This window comes from Ricinus communis, chromosome 6 (genome assembly GCF_019578655.1).
Source record: "Ricinus communis isolate WT05 ecotype wild-type chromosome 6, ASM1957865v1, whole genome shotgun sequence".
In the NCBI taxonomy this organism is placed as follows: domain Eukaryota; kingdom Viridiplantae; phylum Streptophyta; class Magnoliopsida; order Malpighiales; family Euphorbiaceae; genus Ricinus; species Ricinus communis.
In genome coordinates this window covers 20855401-20877479 of record NC_063261.1, presented here as the reverse complement: position 1 = coordinate 20877479, position 22079 = coordinate 20855401, and the positions used below count along the sequence as shown (strand labels likewise).

Here is a 22079-nt window from a genome sequence, read left to right as displayed (position 1 = left end):
ACTTACTCATTATTTCCTCTTTCTCTTTTTACTTATATAAAATATTTACATACAGTTTATTAGTTTTTCTTTTTTCCTTTTGAAAATAAATACTATTCATATATAATATTGAGTGGTCATTTGTTGAGATTGAGCATTCTCCCACTACTTTATTATCTTTTTCTCTATTTTCCATTATTTTATTTTATTTTTTCTCTGCAATGCCCTCTTATTTACAATCTCCGGTTGATAGATTATAATTTTCTTTCCTTAAAAAGGAACAATCAAAATTTAAATCTTCACATTCATATTAGTGTAATTTCTTAATCACAATTACATAACATAGCAGATGATATACCTTTCTTCTTAATCAAAATAATGATATGCTTTAAGGCCAAATTTTGCTGTACCCTAATAACCAGGGTCTGAGAAATACTACGAAAAATTAAAGAAAAAGATGGCTTAGAAGAAGAAAGAGGGTACATATATATATATATATATATATATATGCCTCTTTGAGAAAACTCACTCAATTCTATGCTTATACAATTTCTTAAAAAGCTCGCAAGAATGATGTCTATATGAAACAACAGGAGCTTCGTAGAACCTGTAAATATGAAATTCAACAACGAAACCCTGACTAAAAAATTGAACTGGTACACGTACAGGGCAACCAAAGCCCTCCACTTCTCTCAATTTCATTTACAAAGAAGCAACTTCGTAATCCCAACTGATTCTTTATAAGATCTCACCTTCCTTCATTTATCAGTGTTTCGTAAAGAAAAACAAGAGCACGAAATCTTTAAATTTAACTAAACATTTCAACTCCTCCAACCTTTCCAAACTCAGCAAATCATTGACCCTGGCGATTCCGCTTAAGAGCAAGAATCGCCTCTCCATCCACATCATTGATAATAGAATAAGAAATTAAACTCAGACTGTCACCATTTTGCAACTGGTTTGTAACATCAATCAGAGTACCTTTTTTCTTTTCGGTCCAATTTCGACATTACTAATTGATAACTATACATATAAAATTCACCTAGGATGAAGAAATCCGAGCAATAAGAAGAATGTCAAGCCAGCATCCAAATCATAAGTAGACAAGAATTCTTGACTAAAAGAGGAGTTTTGAGCATAATGCTCATCATGGTTTTAGGTAGAGCAAATTCGAGTATTATGACAGGATCTAGATATGTAACTACTTCCTCTATTTTTAAGAAAAGAGTTCTATTCAAATATGAATAGAGACCAACTTGACTCTATATAAAGAAATATTGACCTTGGATTTAAGGTACGTTATATTCATTTTAGCAAAATACGATATACAATTTATTCCCTAAAATTTTTGATTTTAGTATCAGAGTGGATATGATGAATCCATCCCTACAAGTATTATGTTGAGGATCATTCCATTAAGCAATTATTAAGTCCTACTTGGTGATTCATCACTAACTAGTAAAAGGCCTAGAGTTAGGAGCGATTTTAGAAATCGATCACACTTAGATAAAAAAAAAAATTTCAATATCTTATTCGTTTAGAGGAAAAAATAAAAGTTACACTTTCAATCTATGATTTTACAAAATGACAATTGTTTAAATATATTCATATCCTCATACAAGTCAAAGAATTAACAAGTCATCCAATTTCAACACAATTTATTATTTTGTTTTCATTTTCTTTTATATCCCTTTTCATTTCAAGCAATATGATTTTCAATAATATTGCTAAAGATTTTCTGTTTCTTAAAAAAAAGGCGCCTAATAACACTGAAAATTTAAATTTTCACATATATTAATGTAATTGTTTATTTACAATTAAATAACTTAGCAAATGATATAAATTATTTTTAATAATGTATACTCATATTGACGGTAAAATTACGAAATTAGGTATTTTTATTAATGATATCTATTCATGTTGATTAATAAATAGAACCATCTATAATCTATAATATATATATATATAAAGAAGACCAAGTTTCTAATAAGACTTCACTTGACAATATTTTATAAAAGCACATCATATAGAATTTTAATTAAAAAAAAATGGTTTTGATATGGTTATATGATAATTTATTATAACATTAAATATAAATAAAATAAAATAATAATATTAAATATATTTTAATATTAATTTTAATAAAATAGAATGATATAATTAAGGGCTTATGAAAATAAAATGATAGCCAAATATAATTAAAAGAATTAATGATTATATAATGCCACTAATTTATCATATATATCTATTATTTTTAATTAAATTTAAAGTCATTAAAATAAAATGGTAATATTAAGTATTTATTAAATTAAGGTATAGCTAAATATAATTATTTTTTATAATATAATATATCTATAATTAAAATAAAATACTTTAAACTAAAAATTTAAACTGTAAAATTATCAATAATTGTGCATTAGCACAAGTTATAAATAAAATAATTTTACTAAATTATTATTAAAATAAAATATAGCTACATATAATAAAAAAATTAGTAATTATATAATAACACTAATTTACTAAATATCTATTATGAATTTTCTAATTAATTTTTATAATTATTAAATGTTATAAGTATATAAGTAAAATAATAATATTAAGTGCTATTAAAATAAAATAATAACTAAATAAGATGATCTTTTATAACGTAATATATTTTTATTAAAATAAGATGTTTTAAACTAAAAATTTATATTATAAATTTATATGACAAAATTCTATGAACCCATATCATAATGTTTTACAATAATAAAATGAGATATGACACATTCATAAGAATATTAACTATAAAGTTTTATAAAAGAATGATGAATATAATATTTATAAATTATTTAAATATAAAATTATTATATAATATAATAATTATTATAGTTACTACAAATGAATAATAAATTTTATTATTTTTCCATAAAATATATATTTATATTTATAAATATAAATAAAAAAATTTAAAAATAATAAAAGAATAGAAATTTTAATTTTGAATCATCAAAATTGTTAAAACAAAATTTGAGACATGTTAAAGAACTTAGTATAATAAATAAAAAGAGTTTTGATCCATGTATACATGATATCAAAAGTAATAATAATAATAAAATAAATAGAAAAAATCTAATAATTTTATTTATTAAAAATAATAATTATTTAGATGCATAAAAATTCGTTAATACATAAAAAAAAAATTAAAATTTGTAAGTACATATACTCCTTAGATTTATTTACTTTAACATATAAAATACAACAATTTCATGAGTATTACATGATTTTTATAAAAAGGCTAACATAAATAAAAATAAAAATATTATAAAATAAAACTAAAATTTATTTTTATACTAATATAATTATAAATTAAATTATAGTGTATATAAATAAAATTTTCAAAATAAAAGAAAATAAAGGGCATTGCGAAGAAACTTAAATTTTTGAATGTCAATAGGCAAAAAAGTAATAAAAGGGAGCCATGAGTAAAAAATAAGGGGCCAATTTAGGCAATAGGAAGAGAAATCATATAGTTGGCGCAAGAGAAGACAAAAACGCTGGTTGAGGGCGAGGGCGACGGATCGCCGGAATGTAGCGGCAGTAGCAGTGGTACTTCATACTTGTAAAATAAACTACATCACAACAAACAAGCAAGAAGAAAGCAGGAAACTCCCCCAATCACTCGACACTCACTTTAGAGGTTAGTTTCTTTTTACGAATGTCACAACTACTAATTAAAAAATTCATCCATCTTCGCTTCCTTTATATTTATCTACAATCTGATTGTTTCTTCTTCTTCTTCTTCTTCTTTTCTTCTCTTTTAATTACAGGAACATTGCTTGATCTGATTAAAATTAGAGAAAATAATCGATCGCCCTCTTTCCCAGTTCTTTTGTAAGTTTCTTTCTTTTCTATACGAATTAAACAATCGCATCCCATGTTCTCTTCTTTCTAATCTTATCTGATGCTGCTTTCTGTTGCTATTACTCAAATTTTATTTCTTTATCTTCTTAATAATCATCCCATCGACTCCTTAAAAGTCTTCCTACTTTTCCAATCAAATTCAAAATATATTATTCTCATAGCATTTTAGTCTTTCCCAGTTCTTGTTTCTTCAATCCAAACACTGTCTGCTGAAACAGGAATTAAAAAAAAAAAAAAGAACTAATATAATAATGAATTAACACAATCAATCTCTTCCATATCAGTTACCAACACCTCCTTTTCTGTCTGATTCCTTAAATTTCCAAGCTTTTCTCTCTCTTTTCCTCAACACTCCAATCACTCACCAACCATTGTTATCACCTACCTTCCAAAAGTTTTCAGATCTGGAAACCATCTTGTATTTCCTAATAATACTATTCCAAAGATATGGTCTTGTAGCTGAGTTTGAATCTCAAGAGTGATCACCAGCATTCTGATATAATTCCAACTTTAATATGTTACCATTATTTTGTCCTTTTCAAGTATCATTGATTTAATTCTTATGCATTATCGCAGAACAGTGTTCCTTCAACGTTGTCTTTCCTGTTTCCTATGGCTTCCTTCGCTTTTTGACTGCTTCACGCAAGCGTTAGTTACTATTCCTCCCTCCCTCATGACTTCAACTGTTTCAACTTCTCGAAGATTTCTTCCCCCAATAGGCCATGGCTCCTTTGAATCCCCAAATATCATTGCTTCTGGATCTTTAGTCCCACCCCAGTCGGACAGTGTTGAAGTAGACTTACTCTCTGTGTCTTGGAATCAGGATTATGGATGCTTTGCTGCTGGCACGAACTGCGGATTTCGTATTTATAACTGCGAGCCTTTTAAGGAAACTTTCAGACGTGATCTGAAAAGTGGGGGATTCAAAATTGTTGAGATGCTGTTCCGCTGCAATATTCTGGCACTTGTTGGCAGAGATTCTAATTCCCAGCATCCTCCAAACAAAGTTTTAATCTGGGATGATCATCAAAGCCGGTGCATTGGTGAATTTTCATTTAGGTCTGAGGTTCGTGCAGTTAAATTAAGGAGGGATCGAATTGTTGTTGTTCTTGAGCACAAAATATATGTTTATAGTTTCATGGATCTAAAACTTCTTCATCAGATCGAGACGCTAGCAAATCCGAGAGGGCTATGCTGCCTTTCTCACCACTCAAATACATCCGTTTTAGCTTGCCCAGGTCTTCATCGAGGACAGGTTCGAATTGAACACTTTGGGCTGAATGTCATGAAGTTGATTAATGCTCACGACTCTCACCTTGCATGCATCACCTTGACAATGGATGGCCTGCTTCTTGCAACTGCTAGTATAAGAGGCACTTTGATAAGAATTTTCAATACAATGGATGGGACTCGCTTGCAAGAGGTAGCCAGTAAGCCAATTATTTATGCATTTATCATTGTATGATTGTTATCATAAATATCACCTAAGTTTCCCTTCTACTGGGAGTTATACCAATTTCAAATAAAAATTACTATGCTGCATTTTGCACTTTCAACTTAAATTTCCGAACTTAAAAAAATAGGATTCCCGGGCGATTGAATATGACTAAAAATTCCCATCTTAAAAGGAGATGGGATCCTCTTCTTTATATTATAGCACCACTTAAATAAGTTCAGCTTCTTATTTTGTTGATTGTTAAACTTTTATCAGAACTATGGGCATATTTGGCAGCTTAAGAAGTACTAGTGACTGAGTCTGGTTAAAACTAATCAGCCCATTTGAATTTCTGTGAGAAATAGCACATCATTTTCTTGAGCTTTTTATGAGGACACAAGTCACACAACAATCGGGTTAAGTTTTATAAGTTATAATTGGGTTAACATTTATCTTTTCTAATATGATGTTTTTATGGCCCTGTTCGAACAGCTTGATGTTATACAAATGACAAGATCATCATCTCAAACTGATTTTGAATTATCTTGATTGCACACTTGTCTTTGTTTGTCGTGGGCTTCTAGGGAACTAATTTGTGTATCGTTTATATGGAATTTAGCTTCATCAAACTGTTCCTGTGTAGGTTCGAAGAGGAGTTGACAGAGCAGATATTTATGGCATTGCACTCTCTACCAATGTCCAGTGGTTAGCTGTATCAAGTGACAAAGGTACTGTTCACATTTTCAGTCTTAGAGTTCGTGTTGCTGGGGAGGATCCTTCCTCTCAGTCAAGTCCTATTCAAGGTCCAGCACTGCAGAACCAGAATTCATCAAATTTCCTTGATGCCCTTATCTCTCCAAGCACTAGTGCCAACCCTGGCTCATCATTGTCTTTTATGAGAGGTGAGTAAATTTAATAAATAGCATGTAATTTTTTCATAAGCTGGTCACTGAATGTTTTAAGAGATAAAACCTACAAAAAGCCTTTTCCTTCTTAGTTTGTTTCCTTGTATCTTCTTTCTACTTAAATAGAAGGCAGAAGGCCTAGATAACTTCCATAACTATGAGCTGCATGACTAATTATGAGAAGGGATGCTGCAATAGCAAGTTTACGATGTGCAATGCATAATATACATATATAATGGAAATGCTAAGAAAAAAATCTGATATTTAAGTAAATGAGACTGGATTAGTTGCTAGACAAGTTCCAGAAGCCCAAATCTGTGTTTAAATCTTAGGGTACTGAATGCTGGTCAGTTTTATTTTTTAGTTACAATAGTATTTAATAATCTGGATAACATAATTAGTTTGGTTTCCAGGGCATTTGTGCTTTAGAGGACGATACATCTGTCTTTTTCTTTTCTGTTTTCAGGTCTCTTCTTCCTGTCCAAATCTCTTTGTTCTGGGACTTACAAATTATTACTTAGAGCTCTAGAGTTTTAATTTCTTTCCCCTTAAGTCTCATCTTCTGGAACTTCTTTCAGGGGTACTACCAAAGTATTTTAGCTCAGAGTGGTCGTTTGCTCAGTTCCATTTACCAGAAGATACTCAATTTATTGCAGCATTTGGATCCCAGAATACTGTCATCATTGTTGGCATGGATGGAAGGTGTGTTCATCTTGATCTTTTACCTGCTATACCTACTGTTCCTCTGCGGCGAGCAATAAGAAAATTTTGAGTTTTGATTAGAGTTTGTTGCTTGAAGGGTCATTGAATGAGTAAACATACCCCATAATAGGAGAAAGAAGGCTCAGTTTCTAATATTTTACTTGCTATACATAGGTCTTGTCTGTTCTTGTCACAATAATTTAACCTTCGTGCCTAATCCCTGCATACTCCTTTAAACCTTAGTTATATCCTTAATTACCTCTAATCATTGCATTTTCCTACGTCTGATTCTATGTTGAATCAGCTCAGTTATTCTTCAAATTATTCTTTTTACATTTTCTTTTGAGAATTAGTTTTTCCTGCTGTCCAATTATTGGGTTATTATCTGAAGTGACTGAGGTCGGCAAAACACTACAGCTGATGTTTAGTAAGTTAAATTTGGACTGCATAGTGGACAATCATGACAACAATAAGGATATAGCAGTATTTGTTCTCATTCGTCTCTTGATGAACTGTATTATTTGAACATCTTCCATCTCTCATAGATTTTACTCCTGTTATCAGTTTCTACAGGTGCAGCTTTGATCCAGTTCATGGTGGGGAGATGATGCAGCAGGAATATGTGCGTTTTCTGAAAACAGAGAGCACCCCTAGATAGGGATTTTCTAGAAACAGAGAGCACGGGGTGCGAGTCGTATATAGTTATCGTCCTTCCTGTGTAAATATGGATCCATCTTGAATGTCTGTCTATCATGTAAATATTGTGGCAACAAATTTAACTAACTGTACAGCATTTTGTAAGCAGTTGTTGTTGCAATTGCAATTGCTTACTGGTGGCAATAAATGAATTGCAGTCGAGTTCACATCTGTTTTGGTATTTATATGTGATTGCTAGAGGTGTCCGAATTGCTATATACGGACAATGGTTAATGAACAAAAGCACTTATATCTATATGTATATATATATATATATTCCAAGATCTAACAGGAGTGGTGAAATTCTTTTTTTCAAAAAAAGAGGCAAATAGATTATATAATAACATAATAAGAGGTATAAATCTAAACTAGTGCAGCAGGTCCCAGGGAGAAAAAGCTTTCCCAATAAATTCCAAAATCGAGGGCGCGGACAGGAAGAGTCACCTGTCTAAACCTTTTCTGGTTGACGTCATAGAAAAGCAGAATATTAGCAAGAGAGCTGAAAATAATTTCTCCATTCCTGAGGCACTTCACTTCTCCAACAAGTCTCCTGTCAATACCTTTAATATCGATCAAGCCTCCTTTATGCCAAAAGCAATTGTGGTGATCTTTAAGCACCCATATGACTACGCTGCAGGTCGAAATCTCTACCATGCACAGCGTCCCACCAAGATCTGCCAGCTGGGTAAAATGACTGGAAATGTGTCTCCAATCCGCGGGATGAGTAAGTGTTGAGAACTTATTGTCCCTGACGTTGAAAGAAACTATGTAGTCATTACTTCTCCTGAGTTGTCTATGACTTCTCCGATTGATTTTCCAAAAGATGCAGTCCTTGGCAAAAACTGGATAACTGAACTGCTCAACCAAATAAGGGCAGCCTTCGTCCAAAAGAGTCCAAGAAGAAGAATTGGAATTGGAATTCTTGGGATCACTGGTAATGGTAAAAACAGAGCATTCAATCGTGTGGGTGATGGGTCGATGAATTAATCGAACCACCTTGTAACCCTTGATTGAGTCGACATATCCGAAGCCAAAACCTGCAATGGAAGTGCGTTGGGGAGAGACGGGCAATGCTAGAATCTGACGAGTAGCAGGATTACAGACATAAATACGGGTATCGGTGGCGAAACAAACTAAGCCAGAGCAGCTAGGGAGGACAAGCTTAATAGGGTCATCGACCTTGACAGAGAATCTAGCGCCCAAGGAGCCGGTAACATCAAGGGAGCAAAAGGAATAAAAAAAGAAGCGATTGTGAAAGGAGGAGGAGGTGGAGCGGAAGAGGAAAAGGAGGTTATGGTGAGATCTAGAGCGGTGCAAGTCTTGAAAAGAAGAGCTTGAAATAAGGTTGAACCAAGTCTTGCATACACACCTTAATCTCATCAGACTTTTCACATCAAGTCTTGATAGAATGTCTTGTATGATATTTCCAGGCAGCATCATTCTTCTTCTTCTTCTTCTTCTTCCTCTATACGACTCTCACTATATAGCCCTGAGTGAGGCCCCTTTCTTTTGTTTTAATTTTCTTTTTCTCCTTTTATATGCAACCCTAAAAAGATTTGACAATATCTGTGTGCTAAGTAAATACATGGTAAGTATCTTACAAATACTAATTTCAATCTTTTTTCCCTTATTATTTCAAAACATTAAAAAGGCAGTTTTATATTTTACATGTAGAATCTCAGTCTTGTTATTTCTAACTTTATTTATACAACTAAATAATAGTATTATAGGAAAAGAAAATACTCTTTTAATTAATTTATGAGTTGTTCCTTTTTGTCTTCTTTCAAATTATGCTTTTTAACAGTTCACAAAGTCAAAATAAAAATCCTATTCATATTTACAAAATGCATTTGTTATCGAATTAATTCATTCACTCAAGTGCCATATGTGGAGGGCACTAAATTTCTTATTAATTTTATATTCATTCTAGACAATGTTATCAGAACCGATTCAAGCATCAACCCTTCAAAAAGAATGTCAACCGATTTAATTGTTGGGTCAATAATTATATCCCGTATATTCACGAATTGCAGGTATTTATTCAATATTAATATACTTACAGTTTTTTTTTTTCTAATTTTATAATATTTTTTTATATCCTAAAATGAGATGGGCTTTTATTATTATAAATTATAATATACTCTGCAGATGATATTAGGTGCATATCTTTTTAACCTTCTAATGTCTTTTGGTCTTTTACCATCATAATACTAATAATATTTGAAGAATAAAGCCTTAAACACCATATAGTAGCTCTTAACAATAGATAATGGATTACCTTATAACCTTGATAGATTCTAGGATCCATATGGTTAAATTAATGTCCTTGTGAATTGTCATTCAAAAGTAGGGAGTATGATTTAAGCAGTATCTCCATGCTGCTAAAAGGTACATCCGATGAATGTTTAAAACTTTAAATAATTGGAACAGTCAGTCAGCTTCCTAATCCTAATATTAACAAAAAGTATCAATGCAAATGACCATTTTGTTTTGTTGGTTGCATATATATATATATATATATAAACAATTTTATTTGCCCGTTTCTTTTTCAAATGCATCTGCTGCAAGGAAACCATTAAGTTATAGTTAAATGGAACAAAACAGACGCCCATACTACATACACTTCTTGCAGTCTCTCTTTCCTGAAACAGGTGCGGTAATGTTCTATGGACACAGGAATCATCTGACAGCTCCTACTGCCAATCATTTGAAGATGGCATCCAGAGTCATAAGTCATGAAAGAAAAACATAATATGATATGACTCTTAACAAATATCATAAATCTCATCAATGCTACTTCTTAAAAAGCTGCAAGTTTCTCAGCAGATCACATATAAACTCCTCCACCTGCAGGTTATACAGTAGATGCACGCATCCAATAAAGCAGAAAAAGCTTCTGCAAATTTTATACAGTCCACTTTATTCTATATGGCTATTTGATCCGTAAGTTCTTTTATTTGGCAATTTCTAAGTTCTTTTATTTGGCAATTTCTTGCATCCTTCCTTGTGTTTGCTATGGGCTTATGACTCTGGCCACAAAAACAAAACATGACAGTGTAACTGTTGACGGATTGTAAGGAGAAGATTCTGACGTTGAGAACAAAGGATTGCTTTCTGCATCCCGCTCCACCTCATTTGACTTGATTATAGCTTAGATGTCATACTTCTTCCACCATCAAATGCAATCATCACTTTTCCAATAGCTTTTCTATCTCTAATAGCAGAAAAGGCAAGGCTGGCCTGTCAAGGAAATTAAATAAAGTGGATCAGGAGAGATCTCTCTTAGAATTAGAGGAAAGTATATCAACATTCAGGCAAAACATTGACATCTACATTTCATTTATGTTTTATTTGCAGGGGCGGAAATGATTAATTGAAGCAAGAAAAAGCATGTCTCTGTCCATATAATGTGTATACCAACAAACCTACTAACAGAATTTCAGCCTAGAACCTTTTTTTCAATGAATATGAAGAGATTGAATGGTGATTCCACTTTGCTTTCCTTGAATATGTGACCCTCAGCAATCCAGTTACGAATTCACAGTTGCGTATTATGTTCACATGTTATCCCCGACAAATTACCATAATGAAGAAGAACATGAGATCACATTAACCTAACACATGTACAGAATCTTAATTCAGTGATTATGTCCATTAGAGTTGGGACTTGAAACGAGGAGATTCTCAGTAACCTTGGGTACGATCAACTCAGTATGCATAGAGAATAAGCAACAGCCAATAATTTTGCTTTTTATTGAGCAATGGCCCTTAAAATCAAGTTATCTATCTTTCAAGTAGAGGACCATTATGGTTAAATATGTACTAGCTAAAAGTTTGGTCCATTGAAGAAAAAAGAAGAACAGGTAAATGAACAAGGGTCAAATTCCAAACCTCCGCCAGGCTGTACGTATGAGAAATGTGGATGGTAATTTGGCCCTTTGCCATCCAGGAGAGTAACTCTCTTAGAGAATCTTCAAGAACACCCGGTCGATGTATTCTATAGCTACCCCAGTAAAGTCCATGTATGGTCCAATTCTGGATAATAGACAAGCAACATCTATTTGTTAGGATTGGCTAAAACATCAATTAAAATTTCAACTGCACAACCATGTAATCCAAGGTAAGCCAGATAAGCTTGTTGAACAGGAAAAACAATCAATACTAGCAGTTCTTTGGTTGATAAAGTGCCATTTCCATTCAGCATAGTTTTCAAATGATTCTTGTTTTTTGACGTGTTCATATCAATTACAGTTGGAACCAGTCTTCTCTTTGGACATGATTTCTTTATGTACTTGAAAAGAAGGATTTAGCGTGGAACCAAATTCGCTCCTGTCTTTGCAACAAAACCAACATCCTTGAATCTAGATGACTAGATTGACATACTGCTAATTCAAAGAGGTCCAACAGCAAGTGAATAAGAGACCAGCTTTGTGACTTGTGGCAGTGGCAAATTCTCCTGAGCTAGAAAGCAAACCTCTTGATTGATGACAGCAAGTTCATACTGGTTTAGCTACCCATTCTGAACTGCCTGATGATGCTACCGATCTTCCTTTTTGCTATTGTTATTGAGGTCTTTTGCTTGCATTTTTTTTTTTTATTTTAACTTAATTTCTACAATGAGAATTCAGCAATTTGCAAGAAATTATATAATCGGTTAATGAAATTAATGGGGAAAAGTGAGTAATAATATAGAGTACCTTAACTAGAGCAATATTAGCAGGGATGACAGGTATCTCCCCACTGGCAAAACCAATGACCAAAATTTGAGCACCCCAATTCAAAAGCTTCAAGGAATCTTTAGTGAGCTTGCCTCCAACAGGATCATACAAAACATCGACGCCTTTAAGCTTTTTTGACAAGAGAAAGTCCTTGACACTTGCTATTACATTTTCTTTGCTGGAATCAACTACATGATCAACTCCCAAGGACTTCAAAAGCTCTACCTTTTCAAATCCCCTGTTTGTAGTTAAAATGCAGTGGAACAGTAGCACCCCATTTTTAATTTTAATCTTATTTTGGCTAGAGAAAGAAGAAAGATGTGGAGGAGAATAAGTAAGGAAGGAAAGTACCTGACAACGGCAACAATAATGGCACCGCAAACCTTGCCAATCTGAACAGCAGAAAGGCCAACACCTCCAGCAGCACCAAGAACCAGCAACACTTGAGAAGAGGTCAAGTGAGCTCGGTGAACAAGAGCGACATGGGAGGTTCCAAAAGCAACGGGGAGTGCAGCAGCAGCCACCAGATCACACCCTTCTGGCACAGGATACCTTTTTTTTTTTTTGTTGTTGATATATTCAAACAAAAAAAGAAAAGAAATAAGTAAGCAGCAGCAGCAAATAGCGAAGAAGGAAAAAGTAAGAAAGAATTATACAGTTGGGATTGATCGGCAACGATAAATTGAGCAAAGGAGCCGAGGGAGGCAAAGGAACAGACGCGGTCGCCGACTTTGAAAGCAGAGACATTAGGAGCTACGGCATCAACAATACCAGAGTAATCAGAGCCAGGGATAAAAGGGAGAGGAGGCTTTTCTTGGTATTTCCCCAATATCTGAAGGTAATTGGCATAGTTCAAGCTCGTGGCTTTCACTCTTACTCTCACAGCAGTTGGGGAGTCGAGTTGCGGGATCGGATGGTTTTTTGTTATTTCAATTGGGGGTGAATTTTGCTCCACTGGATCCCCCAATCTCTTACAGACCAGAGCTTCCATTTTTCTTTCTACTACGGTCTGCCTCTCTGTCTCTCTAGATAGAGATGACTGATGAGAATGAAACTTTTAACTCCAAAATCAACAACAAATGTAGAAATGGTCACAGTAAAACGTGTCTTTTATGTTTTTATTTTTGTATTTTTACTGGACAAACGTAAAAGACTTTCTGTTTAATTTTAATTTTAAATTTTATCCTTTTCTTGCTTTGTTTTCTTCAACTCCAACTGCTATCCACAAAATTAAGGCTCCTCTCTCTCTCTCTCTCTCTGTTATTATTAGTTGGCTTCCCGCTTAATTAAAGAGTAGTGTTCTTTTCTTGATAAAAGGGTCTTTCTTTTTCATAGTCAAAACCATCACACACATGAGCGGAATAGTGTTTCATCAGCTATCTCACCATTCCAATCTAACTGATACTCTACCCAGAAACAGTGCCCAATTTTCAATTTCTTATTCTAAATTTCACTCTAGTACGTTTAGATTTCTTCCTTATGCTTCCTCTTCTTCTTCTGCATCTGTCAGCAGCGCTGGTATTCTAATTTTCTCTCTATTATTAGTATTCATTTTTTATGCTTATTATTATTATTACTGAAACTGAAACTTGTCTCCTCTTACAATTTCCCATCCAGAGCAGTGGTTGGACCCAAAAACACCGCCACAGCAACGAAAGAAGAGAATAGCTGGCATTGATCAAGATGAACTATTGGACCCTCAACATTTAGCAGATCCAGACAGCTGCTTTTGTGAGTTTAAAGGAGTACACTTGCACCACAAGCTCTACTCTGCAGATGAATCACAACCCCATACTCACTCTACTTCTCTCAAGATTGCCCTTCCTATTATCTTATTACATGGCTTTGGAGCTTCTGTTTTCTCTTGGAGCCGAGTTATGAAGCGCCTTGCGGAGGTTGCAGCTTCCAAAGTTCTTGCATTTGACAGACCTGCCTTTGGATTAACATCCAGGCTTCATTCATCCTCTGCTACAACCACATTGAACCCATACTCCATGGCTTTCTCCGTGCTTGCTACCTTGTATTTCATTGATTTCTTGGCATCTGATAAGGCTATTCTAATCGGGTAATGGTATTTTCATTTCATCTTTTAAACAATTTCTTTTCCCCCAATTATTCATTTGATAAATAAAGCCTTTTTATTTTACATTTTTTGGCATATTATAGAGTCAAATGAATTACTATCAAACATTTCTGGAATGATAACTATATTATAACCCTAGTCACGTTGTTTCTAGAACCTGAATTTGCATCCTCCTTTTCTGCTAGAAGGTATTCTGTAGTCATGTGGCTTCAACATTATTGTTGTTATTTTTTCATTAGTTTTTTGTCAGAGATAGAAGTACAAGTACATAATGCATTCTGATGCTCATAGAACAGGAAGAGTTCTTGAAAGTAGGGGATTGTATATATCTCAACTTTAGATTCTCATCTGTGGCAATTTGAAGGAACTTAAAGCTTGCAACAAAATATTATGGCCCCTTTCATATTTCGACAAGAATTGGTTTTGTGGCTTATACACTTGACTTGCCTACCGTTCTTTGATATGTCCTGTCTTCCATGTGTCCCTTTTGAAGAATAAAAGTGGTTCTTGTTTACCAGGTAAACCTCATCTTTGAGCTATAGGTACACAATAACAATCGAAGTAGACTCTTAGCCCTTTTTGCATGTAGAGTAAGAGCTAAGAAACCTGTTCCTTGATTTCAGTTTTGCATTCTCATTTTCTCCACTTTATCCTTGTGGACAAGGATTCTCTTGAAGGCAGAGTAAATATCAGGAACGTAATATAAGTGCTGTTGCTGGAGAAGTGAATGTTAGTGCAGGATGATCAAGCTTATAGCTGATGCTGATAATTGATGATCAAAGGACTTAGATTTTTTAGGGAAAAGAATATGAGCTGGCAAAGTTGGTTGTGACGCAATAGTAGTTGTAACAGAAGTTAAGTTGCAAGTTCTTTAGGTGTAAATTCCATTTGATATAAATTGATTCAATAATAGAAATTAAAATTTCTTTTGCAATGTCTCTCTCTTTTCGTTTATCTTCTTCTTCCATTACCTAAATCAAGCTTCTTTCTTTTTCTGCTGCCCATATCCTGTTGATTGTACTCTGAATCTTGAAGCTTCATTACTGGTTGTGCTTATGGGATCAAGAAACAACAGTTAAATATTGAGAAGAGTGGCAACATTCTCAAATTTTCGGATTGGCAGGGTGAATTAGCACTTTTTTATTCAAAATTTCCCTCTGATAAATTTCTTTCCCATGCTTCTCTTCTTCTGATTCAGTCAGCGACTCTGGTATTTTAATTTCTGTTACTCATGTTTAATGCTATTTTTCCATATATTCTCTATTCCTACCATCACTGAGCTTTTCTCGATTTTTGATATTCTATACTGCTAATTTTAAAAATACATTATTTCTCCTTTCAATCTCTAGAGCAGTGGTTGGGCTCAAAAACACAGCAGAAAGAAAAAAGAAAGAGATTAGCTGGCATTGATCAAGATGAATTGTTGGACCCTCAATGTTTAGCAGACCTAGACAGTTCTTTTTGTGAGTTTAAAGAGATACAGATACACTTATACATTGCAGAGTCATTAGCACATACTTTTTCTCAACTTCCTGAATCTACTTTGCACAGGATTAGCCTTCCTATTATCTTATTACATGGATTTGGAGCTTCCATTTTTTCTTGGAGCCGAGTAATGAAGTGCCTGGTAGAGGTTGCCGCTTCCAAAGTTCTTGCCCTTTCATTAACATCCAGGCTCCATTCTTAAATGCATTTATCTTCTTGTACCCAGGATATGAGAACTTTGTCCACACTTCATGACAATCTCCATTCTTGCTACCTTATATATCATTGATTTCCTGGCATCTGAGGAGGCAATTCTAGTGGGGTAGGGTATGCTATTTTATTTTTCACACACACATACATTTTAACAATTGATCTTCTTTTTAATTATTTCCATTTCCCCATTTCTTAGGATATGAGATCAGAGAGGGGACATTTTCTTTTCCACTTGTTAGACATTCTTATAAAAGGGCGATTAATCATGTTGTTTGTACGACCTGGATCTGAAATTTTTTTTTAAAAAAAATTATTGCTTTTATCATCCTCGTTATAGACTGGAAGGTAATACTGCAAGTCATATGGCTTATTAGCCTCATATATTATCACTGAATGAGAGGCAAGAAAGAAGCTTCTGTAGACATATATACACTGCTGGCAAACAGAGTTAGTAGTCTTGCTCGTGTACAGTTTGTTTGGCTTCTGTTTCAGTTTGTTCAATTATTGAAATTAGTCCTAGCTTTAGCTGCTGACTATTTGCAGTTTACTAGTTGTATTTGGTTCACTGTCTTTACTTGTTTATTGGTGAGTGAACATCACTTTTATTTCTTTTTTTCTGGGAAGTTTGATCTCTCTAAATCCATTAAAATTCAATGTGCCAGGCACTCTGCTGGTTCTCTTGTGGCTGTCAATTCATATTTTGAGGCTCCAGAAAGAATTGCAGCTCTAATTCTTGTTGCCCCAGCAATAATTGCTCTGAGCTCTGGAAGAAATGAAACAGGACGGGATACCCAGGATAAACGAAAAGGATCAAATTCAAATATGTTCAGTAATCAATTTATCAAGCTTTTGGAGATTGTATCAAAGTTTACAGCAAAAGTCACTCAGGCAATAATGCAAATGGTTAAGGGAATGACAGATATGCTCAAATCTTTGTATAAGAAAGTGCTGTCAACTATTTTGTGCTCTGCCCTTGGTGTAATGCTGGTATAGAATTTCTTTATCACCAATCTCTATATTATTTACATTATTCACTACCTTTTGTAATGATGACTTACCTTATGTGATTATCAGATAAGGATGTTAATTGATAAATTTGGTATAGCGGCAGTAAAAATTGCTTGGTACGATTCAAATCAAGTCACAGAACATGTTCTGGACGGTTACACAAAGGTAATATTGTTTTGCTGTCTTGTTTCTTGTTTTCTTCTAGAAGTAGCATAAAAGTTGGATTCCTGGGAGAGCTTAAGCAGAATTCATTTGATGTTGCCTGCATATTGCTTACTTGAAGATTAATGCAGCCTCTGAGAGCTAAGGGCTGGGACAAGGCTCTTGCAGAATTTACTGCAGCAACACTTGCAAGTTCTGTCTCTGATTCAAAGCCACCACTTTCAAGAAGACTTCATGAAATCTCATGTCCTGGTAATTATACTTTTAATAGGTCTGTGAGAGATGCCTTTGAATAAGGATTAATGGACATGGATAAAACTTTTTGGTTCAAGTTTTGCTAATCTGTTTTCTTGTCCCTGAATCCTAGAATGCACAGGTTCTTTTATTATGTTTTAACTGGTAGAATGCAATGGTGATCCTTCTCGTTTTCTCTTATGGCTCAGTTCTGATCATCACCGGTGACAATGATCGAATTGTTCCAGCTTGGAATGCTACGAGACTTTCAGAAGCAATACCTGGATCTTGCCTCAAAGTAATTAAGCATTGTGGCCATTTGCCCCATGAAGAGAAAGTTGAAGAGTTTGTTTCAGCTGTCGAGAAGTTTCTGCAAAAAGCTTTTGCTGATTCAAAGGGACCGTCAAAGGAGCCATCTGTTCCAGCAACCAGTTAAAATTTGTGCTAGAACCATATATCCGTTCCTACTAAAATTTAAAAGCTTATAACGAAGCAGCAAAAAAGAAACCAAATATATGTGAAAGGTGTCATTCTAAAGGTCATTGTTTCCATCGAGATTATGAAATTTGTACAATCTGATACTCAAACCAGGTAACTAAACAATGAGGTGAATGTAATATTTGCATGGCCATCCAACTGTATACTTGATTATTGTGGTTATACAGTGGTTGTATAATAATTGTGAAGATGCTGAAGTTCTTCTCATATTCCTTCTTGTCCCTTGAGGCACACACCTTGTAAAATAGAGAATATTACAGCTTATAACAAGTCGTGTTGATATTGGCATTGATACTTAACATTCTTCTTCGTATTTTACTGAGCAAAGCAATTCAAGACTATTTATGGCCATAAAGGTGGAATATACATGGATAACCAAATGAAAATGTCTCATATAGAACATCAAATCAAACAAATTACAGGAGTTGTAGCACGATTGTATCAGAAAGGAGGATCTGTTGATATTGTAAGACTAGGATCCGGTAAGGTTGCAGGAATATCAAATCCTGACATGAAGTCATCACCAAAAATCACAGCACCCGCAGCCAGAGCACCAGCACCAACACCCATGGCTAAACCAGGTCTGGCACCCCTACCGGATGGTGCCAGAGATGAGGGCATATTTATGTAATCAGAATTTGGGAGAAAAGTGGGTACATAACCAACATTAGAAGGCGGTGGTGGTGGGGGAGGAGTAAGCGGTGGGTTATAGCTGGGTCCTGCTGCTGCTGGGGGATAACTTGGTCCGACCAGGGATTGACTGGAGTAGTTTGTAGGATATGGCATGGGATGAGCATATGAAAAATTTGATGATTGATTTTCTGGGCGTCTGGGCGGAGCAAGAGGCAGCTCTGACGGAAAGGTTTTCCCTGACACACCTTCAGAAGATAATGCAATATTGTGGTGGTGATCCATCAGCTTAAGTTGTCCCTCATTTCCTGCAACAGAAAACTGATTTAACAAATAATAAGTTGGACGAGTTAAAAAAGTTTGAAGATAGATCCATTGCATAAATTACCTGTGTAAGAACTTGGATCTCCCTTATCCTCTGAAATATGAATAGAAATATCTACAAACCCTTGCGGCTTACTGGAACTTCTTCTGCGCAGTTGATAGCTCCCAACTTCTTCTTTTCCTGGGGTCTTTGCTAGGAACTCTTTCAAGGCGACAGTTGCAGTGCCTTGAAGACTTTCTCTAAGGAAAAGTGGCTCCCTGCTGTATACTTCAACATGTAATGCCATGTCTTGAAAGTTTGAATCATCAACCAAAGTAGCAAATTTGGTCTTCCATATGGGATTGGCGTTCCCAGAGGGATCGATCTTGGTGCAATACTTGTTGTTAGGATCGATCCACCCAACAGCAAACCACTGAAGCTTCCAAAGGGAGGAAGTATGTCGAAGCCCACGAGCAGATATCAAGCAAACTTCAACCCAAATTTTGGCCATAAAAGCCGAGTCGAAAAGAGATGATAGGGGGAAGCACCCTGTGGTGTGTGTATTAGGTTTTTCTTTTGACAAAGTTGATCTGGAATGGAAAAAGGCGTTAATATTTAATGGCGTTATCCATAAGGCTACTTTGCTTTATTAAATCATGGAGAATACGGTTCTTATACCTAAGCACAATTAAAGGGTAATTGGTTGCCGCTACAAACTACAAAAAGAAGCAAAGTGCATCACAGTTTGGCAAGAATCTGTGCGCGGCAAGAGATGATTAAATATAATAATTACAGACTACAGTACTAGTCAGACTCATTAAAACATACTGATCCGAGCCCGTGAATATTATTATTATATCATTGATTGATGCTAATTTCATCTCCATTTCTTCTAAGCTCATACAGAGACCTGACCTGCTTTTATCAAGCCCACCTACCTACATCATTTATTGAGGGAATAGATTCCTACAAAACCCACACAGGACTTTAGTCAAGATGTAGATTTATTGAAACCCAAATCAGTGCTAATTTGCCAAAACAAGTTCATTTTGGGTCAAGGGGCAAATTAACATATCTATAAATTCCACACCAGGAATATTAATAAGCCCTGCTGCTGGTGCTATGGCCTATAACCCATCACACAAATAACTAGATAACAACAGAATGGTACTTTTACAGTTAGGGAGAGTTGTGGACCAGAATAAGAAATAGATTGAGTTTGATTTCATTCCAAACGAAGCCAATAGACCAGACAAACAAGTAAAGCTGCAATGTATTTTCATTGAAATTTGAAGTCCTTCGTTTCTATTTCTTCTGCAACAATACGTCATCTAGGTCTTGATAGTCTTGGACGGTTCATAGGGCTTTCTTAGTGGCGGAAGTAGTAAAAGTTTTCGACCTGCACGTTTAACCATCTGGTCACCTTCTTCGGGATAAGTTGAAGCACTCCTTGCATACATCATTGTGGTGGAACCCAATACATCATCTCCAAAACCACATGCTTTGAAGAATACCCTAACAAAGGATCAGGTAAATTACGATTACTACTAATTAAGATTTTCTTGTAAATGAATAGAAGAATGTTTCTGCATGAAAACCAAAAGAAAGAGGAAAAGAAGAAGAAGAAGAAGCATTTGCAATGCAATCCATGTCTCTTCTCCAGATGCACTCATTACTGAAGAGAAAAAGAGGAAGAAGACGGAAGTCATAATTGTGGGATGCATAAAATTTGATTGATAATTCATGTGAGTAAGTGCCATGGATAAGGAACCATCATAAAATTCATCGAGTGTTGCAGGAGCAAAAGGGGGCTTCTGGACAATCACCTCTCATTGGCAGAGCAAAGAGCAGCAATATCATAAATGTCTCTGTTTGTAAGAATTCTGGAAGGAGATAGGGTGTATGTCAGATTCCATAGTAAAATTGGATAAAAATGATATCAAATGAACAAGAACATGTTGGTACACACAGCAAGGACAAAAATGAAGTGTTAACATAAATTTAGGAGCAGAAGATTAACCTTATGATTTTGTTAACAATTATCTTTCCAATTCCCATTCCCCGTAATGAAGGAATAACCTGAAAGGCACTGAAACACAATTATATAATTACTAGTGGAAGTTAACTAAAGCATAAGCAATCAATAAAAAGTGATCAATCAAATAATTTGTAACAAGGTTTGTGTGCGAGAAAACCTAATGCAAAATGTTAAAGAGCAGAGGGAGTACCATGACATCGTGTATGGAAGCAGTCATTCCAAGATCAGAAACAGCACGGCCAAAGCCGACAAGTTGGGAGTTGGAAGGAGAGAGCAGAGGAAAAGGCGTCACTTTCCGCAGAAAATCTCCCAGACCCATGAGAGAAAGAGCTTCTTCTTGGGGTTCAAGGTCCTCTAAATTGCAAAAGACAGATACGAGAACAGAGCTATGAGAGAGGGCAACGCGAAGCTTATTTAAATCAACAGCTTCTAATACTTTTCCATTATGGTCGAGGTTGGGAAATCGATGGCACGAGTGATTGCAGGTGGAGTAGAGGTCTCTAAGCTCCAGGGGGCTGATGTCAGATGGATTAGCGGAGATGTAAACAGGCAATTTTCTTCTTCTTCTTGAATTCAATTTTCCATAATCACATCTTTTACCAACTGCCCATCTTCTTTCCATGCTCTTCATCTGCACGCCCACGGCTACGCCACCAACCTCCATCTTTCCCCTGCCTTCTTTTCTTTCTTTTTCTTAATCGGCTTGGATTTGAATGGATAAATTAATTATCCTGCATTTTGCTCATGTTTCTGGATTTCTAGATTTGAAGTAACTGTTCCGACAAAAAAAAAAAAAAGGAACTGTCACCGTCTATTGCTAAACATGAAAGCTTTAAAATGATAGGACAATATTGAAAAATGAAATTACTTAAAGCTCAATATTTTTAGTAATTAGGCCTATTCTTATATTTAATTAGTTTTCTTATAAGTTTATATACTATTCGTTCTAACCTTGTATGTTCTTTCTAAATTATAACCCATTTATATTATTTTTTTTATTGTTAAATGTCTTTCATTTTTTGACATAAATGTTATCATCTAAAACTATTTTTTAAATTCTTATTTCAAAATTATAAGCTTTTTATA

The 22079-nt window shown here is 34.7% G+C and overlaps 6 protein-coding genes across 13 annotated transcripts; 2 read left to right on the top strand and 4 right to left on the bottom strand.

Moving 5' to 3' along the window:
* Positions 1-3409: 3409 nt before the first annotated feature.
* On the top strand, positions 3410-7791 carry LOC8276635 (autophagy-related protein 18c). 5 transcript variants are annotated; one of them, XM_025157643.2, is made up of 8 exons: positions 3411-3658; positions 3789-3852; positions 4459-4948; positions 5045-5305; positions 5961-6219; positions 6636-6688; positions 6801-6924; positions 7489-7791. In XM_025157643.2, exons 3-8 carry the CDS (start codon positions 4556-4558, stop codon positions 7530-7532), a joined length of 1134 nt encoding a protein of 377 aa, XP_025013411.1. In that variant the 5' UTR covers positions 3411-3658; positions 3789-3852; positions 4459-4555; the 3' UTR covers positions 7533-7791. The 5 variants fall into 5 exon arrangements, with proteins under 5 accessions (XP_025013410.1, XP_025013409.1, XP_025013411.1 ...); XM_025157642.2 differs by having other exon boundaries at positions 3410-3658; positions 4464-5305; XM_025157640.2 differs by having other exon boundaries at positions 3412-3658; positions 4459-5305.
* A 59-nt stretch (positions 7792-7850) lies between these two features.
* On the bottom strand, positions 7851-9317 carry LOC8276636 (putative F-box protein At1g19160). Its single transcript, XM_002520852.4, has one exon. It carries the CDS (start codon positions 9058-9060, stop codon positions 7984-7986), a length of 1077 nt encoding a protein of 358 aa, XP_002520898.1. The 5' UTR covers positions 9061-9317; the 3' UTR covers positions 7851-7983.
* Positions 9318-10393: 1076 nt separating this feature from the next.
* LOC8276637 (quinone oxidoreductase-like protein 2 homolog) lies at positions 10394-13408 on the bottom strand. 2 transcript variants are annotated; one of them, XM_002520853.4, is made up of 5 exons: positions 12995-13403; positions 12690-12890; positions 12318-12576; positions 11512-11655; positions 10394-10860 (listed from the first exon to the last, which is right to left on the bottom strand). In XM_002520853.4, the coding sequence occupies exons 1-5, from the start codon at positions 13327-13329 to the stop codon at positions 10765-10767; spliced, it is 1035 nt and encodes a 344-aa protein (XP_002520899.1). In that variant the 5' UTR covers positions 13330-13403; the 3' UTR covers positions 10394-10764. The 2 variants fall into 2 exon arrangements, with proteins under 2 accessions (XP_002520899.1, XP_048232143.1); XM_048376186.1 differs by lacking the exon at positions 11512-11655 and having other exon boundaries at positions 12995-13408.
* Positions 13409-13551: 143 nt separating this feature from the next.
* Positions 13552-18228, top strand: LOC8276638 (2-hydroxy-6-oxononadienedioate/2-hydroxy-6-oxononatrienedioate hydrolase). Of its 2 annotated transcripts, none has more exons than XM_048376185.1 (6): positions 13552-13856; positions 13961-14403; positions 16782-17106; positions 17194-17292; positions 17421-17541; positions 17733-18228. In XM_048376185.1, exons 1-6 carry the CDS (start codon positions 13818-13820, stop codon positions 17957-17959), a joined length of 1254 nt encoding a protein of 417 aa, XP_048232142.1. In that variant the 5' UTR covers positions 13552-13817; the 3' UTR covers positions 17960-18228. The 2 variants fall into 2 exon arrangements, with proteins under 2 accessions (XP_048232142.1, XP_002520900.2); XM_002520854.4 differs by having other exon boundaries at positions 13956-14403.
* A 132-nt stretch (positions 18229-18360) lies between these two features.
* LOC107261396 lies at positions 18361-19936 on the bottom strand. The gene is made up of 3 exons (XM_048376187.1): positions 19634-19936; positions 19040-19545; positions 18361-18959 (listed from the first exon to the last, which is right to left on the bottom strand). Exons 2-3 carry the CDS (start codon positions 19464-19466, stop codon positions 18463-18465), a joined length of 924 nt encoding a protein of 307 aa, XP_048232144.1. The 5' UTR covers positions 19467-19545; positions 19634-19936; the 3' UTR covers positions 18361-18462.
* Positions 19937-20157: 221 nt separating this feature from the next.
* Positions 20158-21869, bottom strand: LOC8276639 (uncharacterized N-acetyltransferase ycf52). Of its 2 annotated transcripts, none has more exons than XM_015720281.3 (4): positions 21184-21852; positions 20976-21034; positions 20782-20838; positions 20158-20470 (listed from the first exon to the last, which is right to left on the bottom strand). In XM_015720281.3, the coding sequence occupies exons 1-4, from the start codon at positions 21655-21657 to the stop codon at positions 20287-20289; spliced, it is 774 nt and encodes a 257-aa protein (XP_015575767.1). In that variant the 5' UTR covers positions 21658-21852; the 3' UTR covers positions 20158-20286. The 2 variants fall into 2 exon arrangements, with proteins under 2 accessions (XP_015575767.1, XP_048232145.1); XM_048376188.1 differs by lacking the exon at positions 20158-20470 and adding an exon at positions 20478-20630 and having other exon boundaries at positions 21184-21869.
* Between the last annotated feature and the right edge of the window lie 210 nt (positions 21870-22079).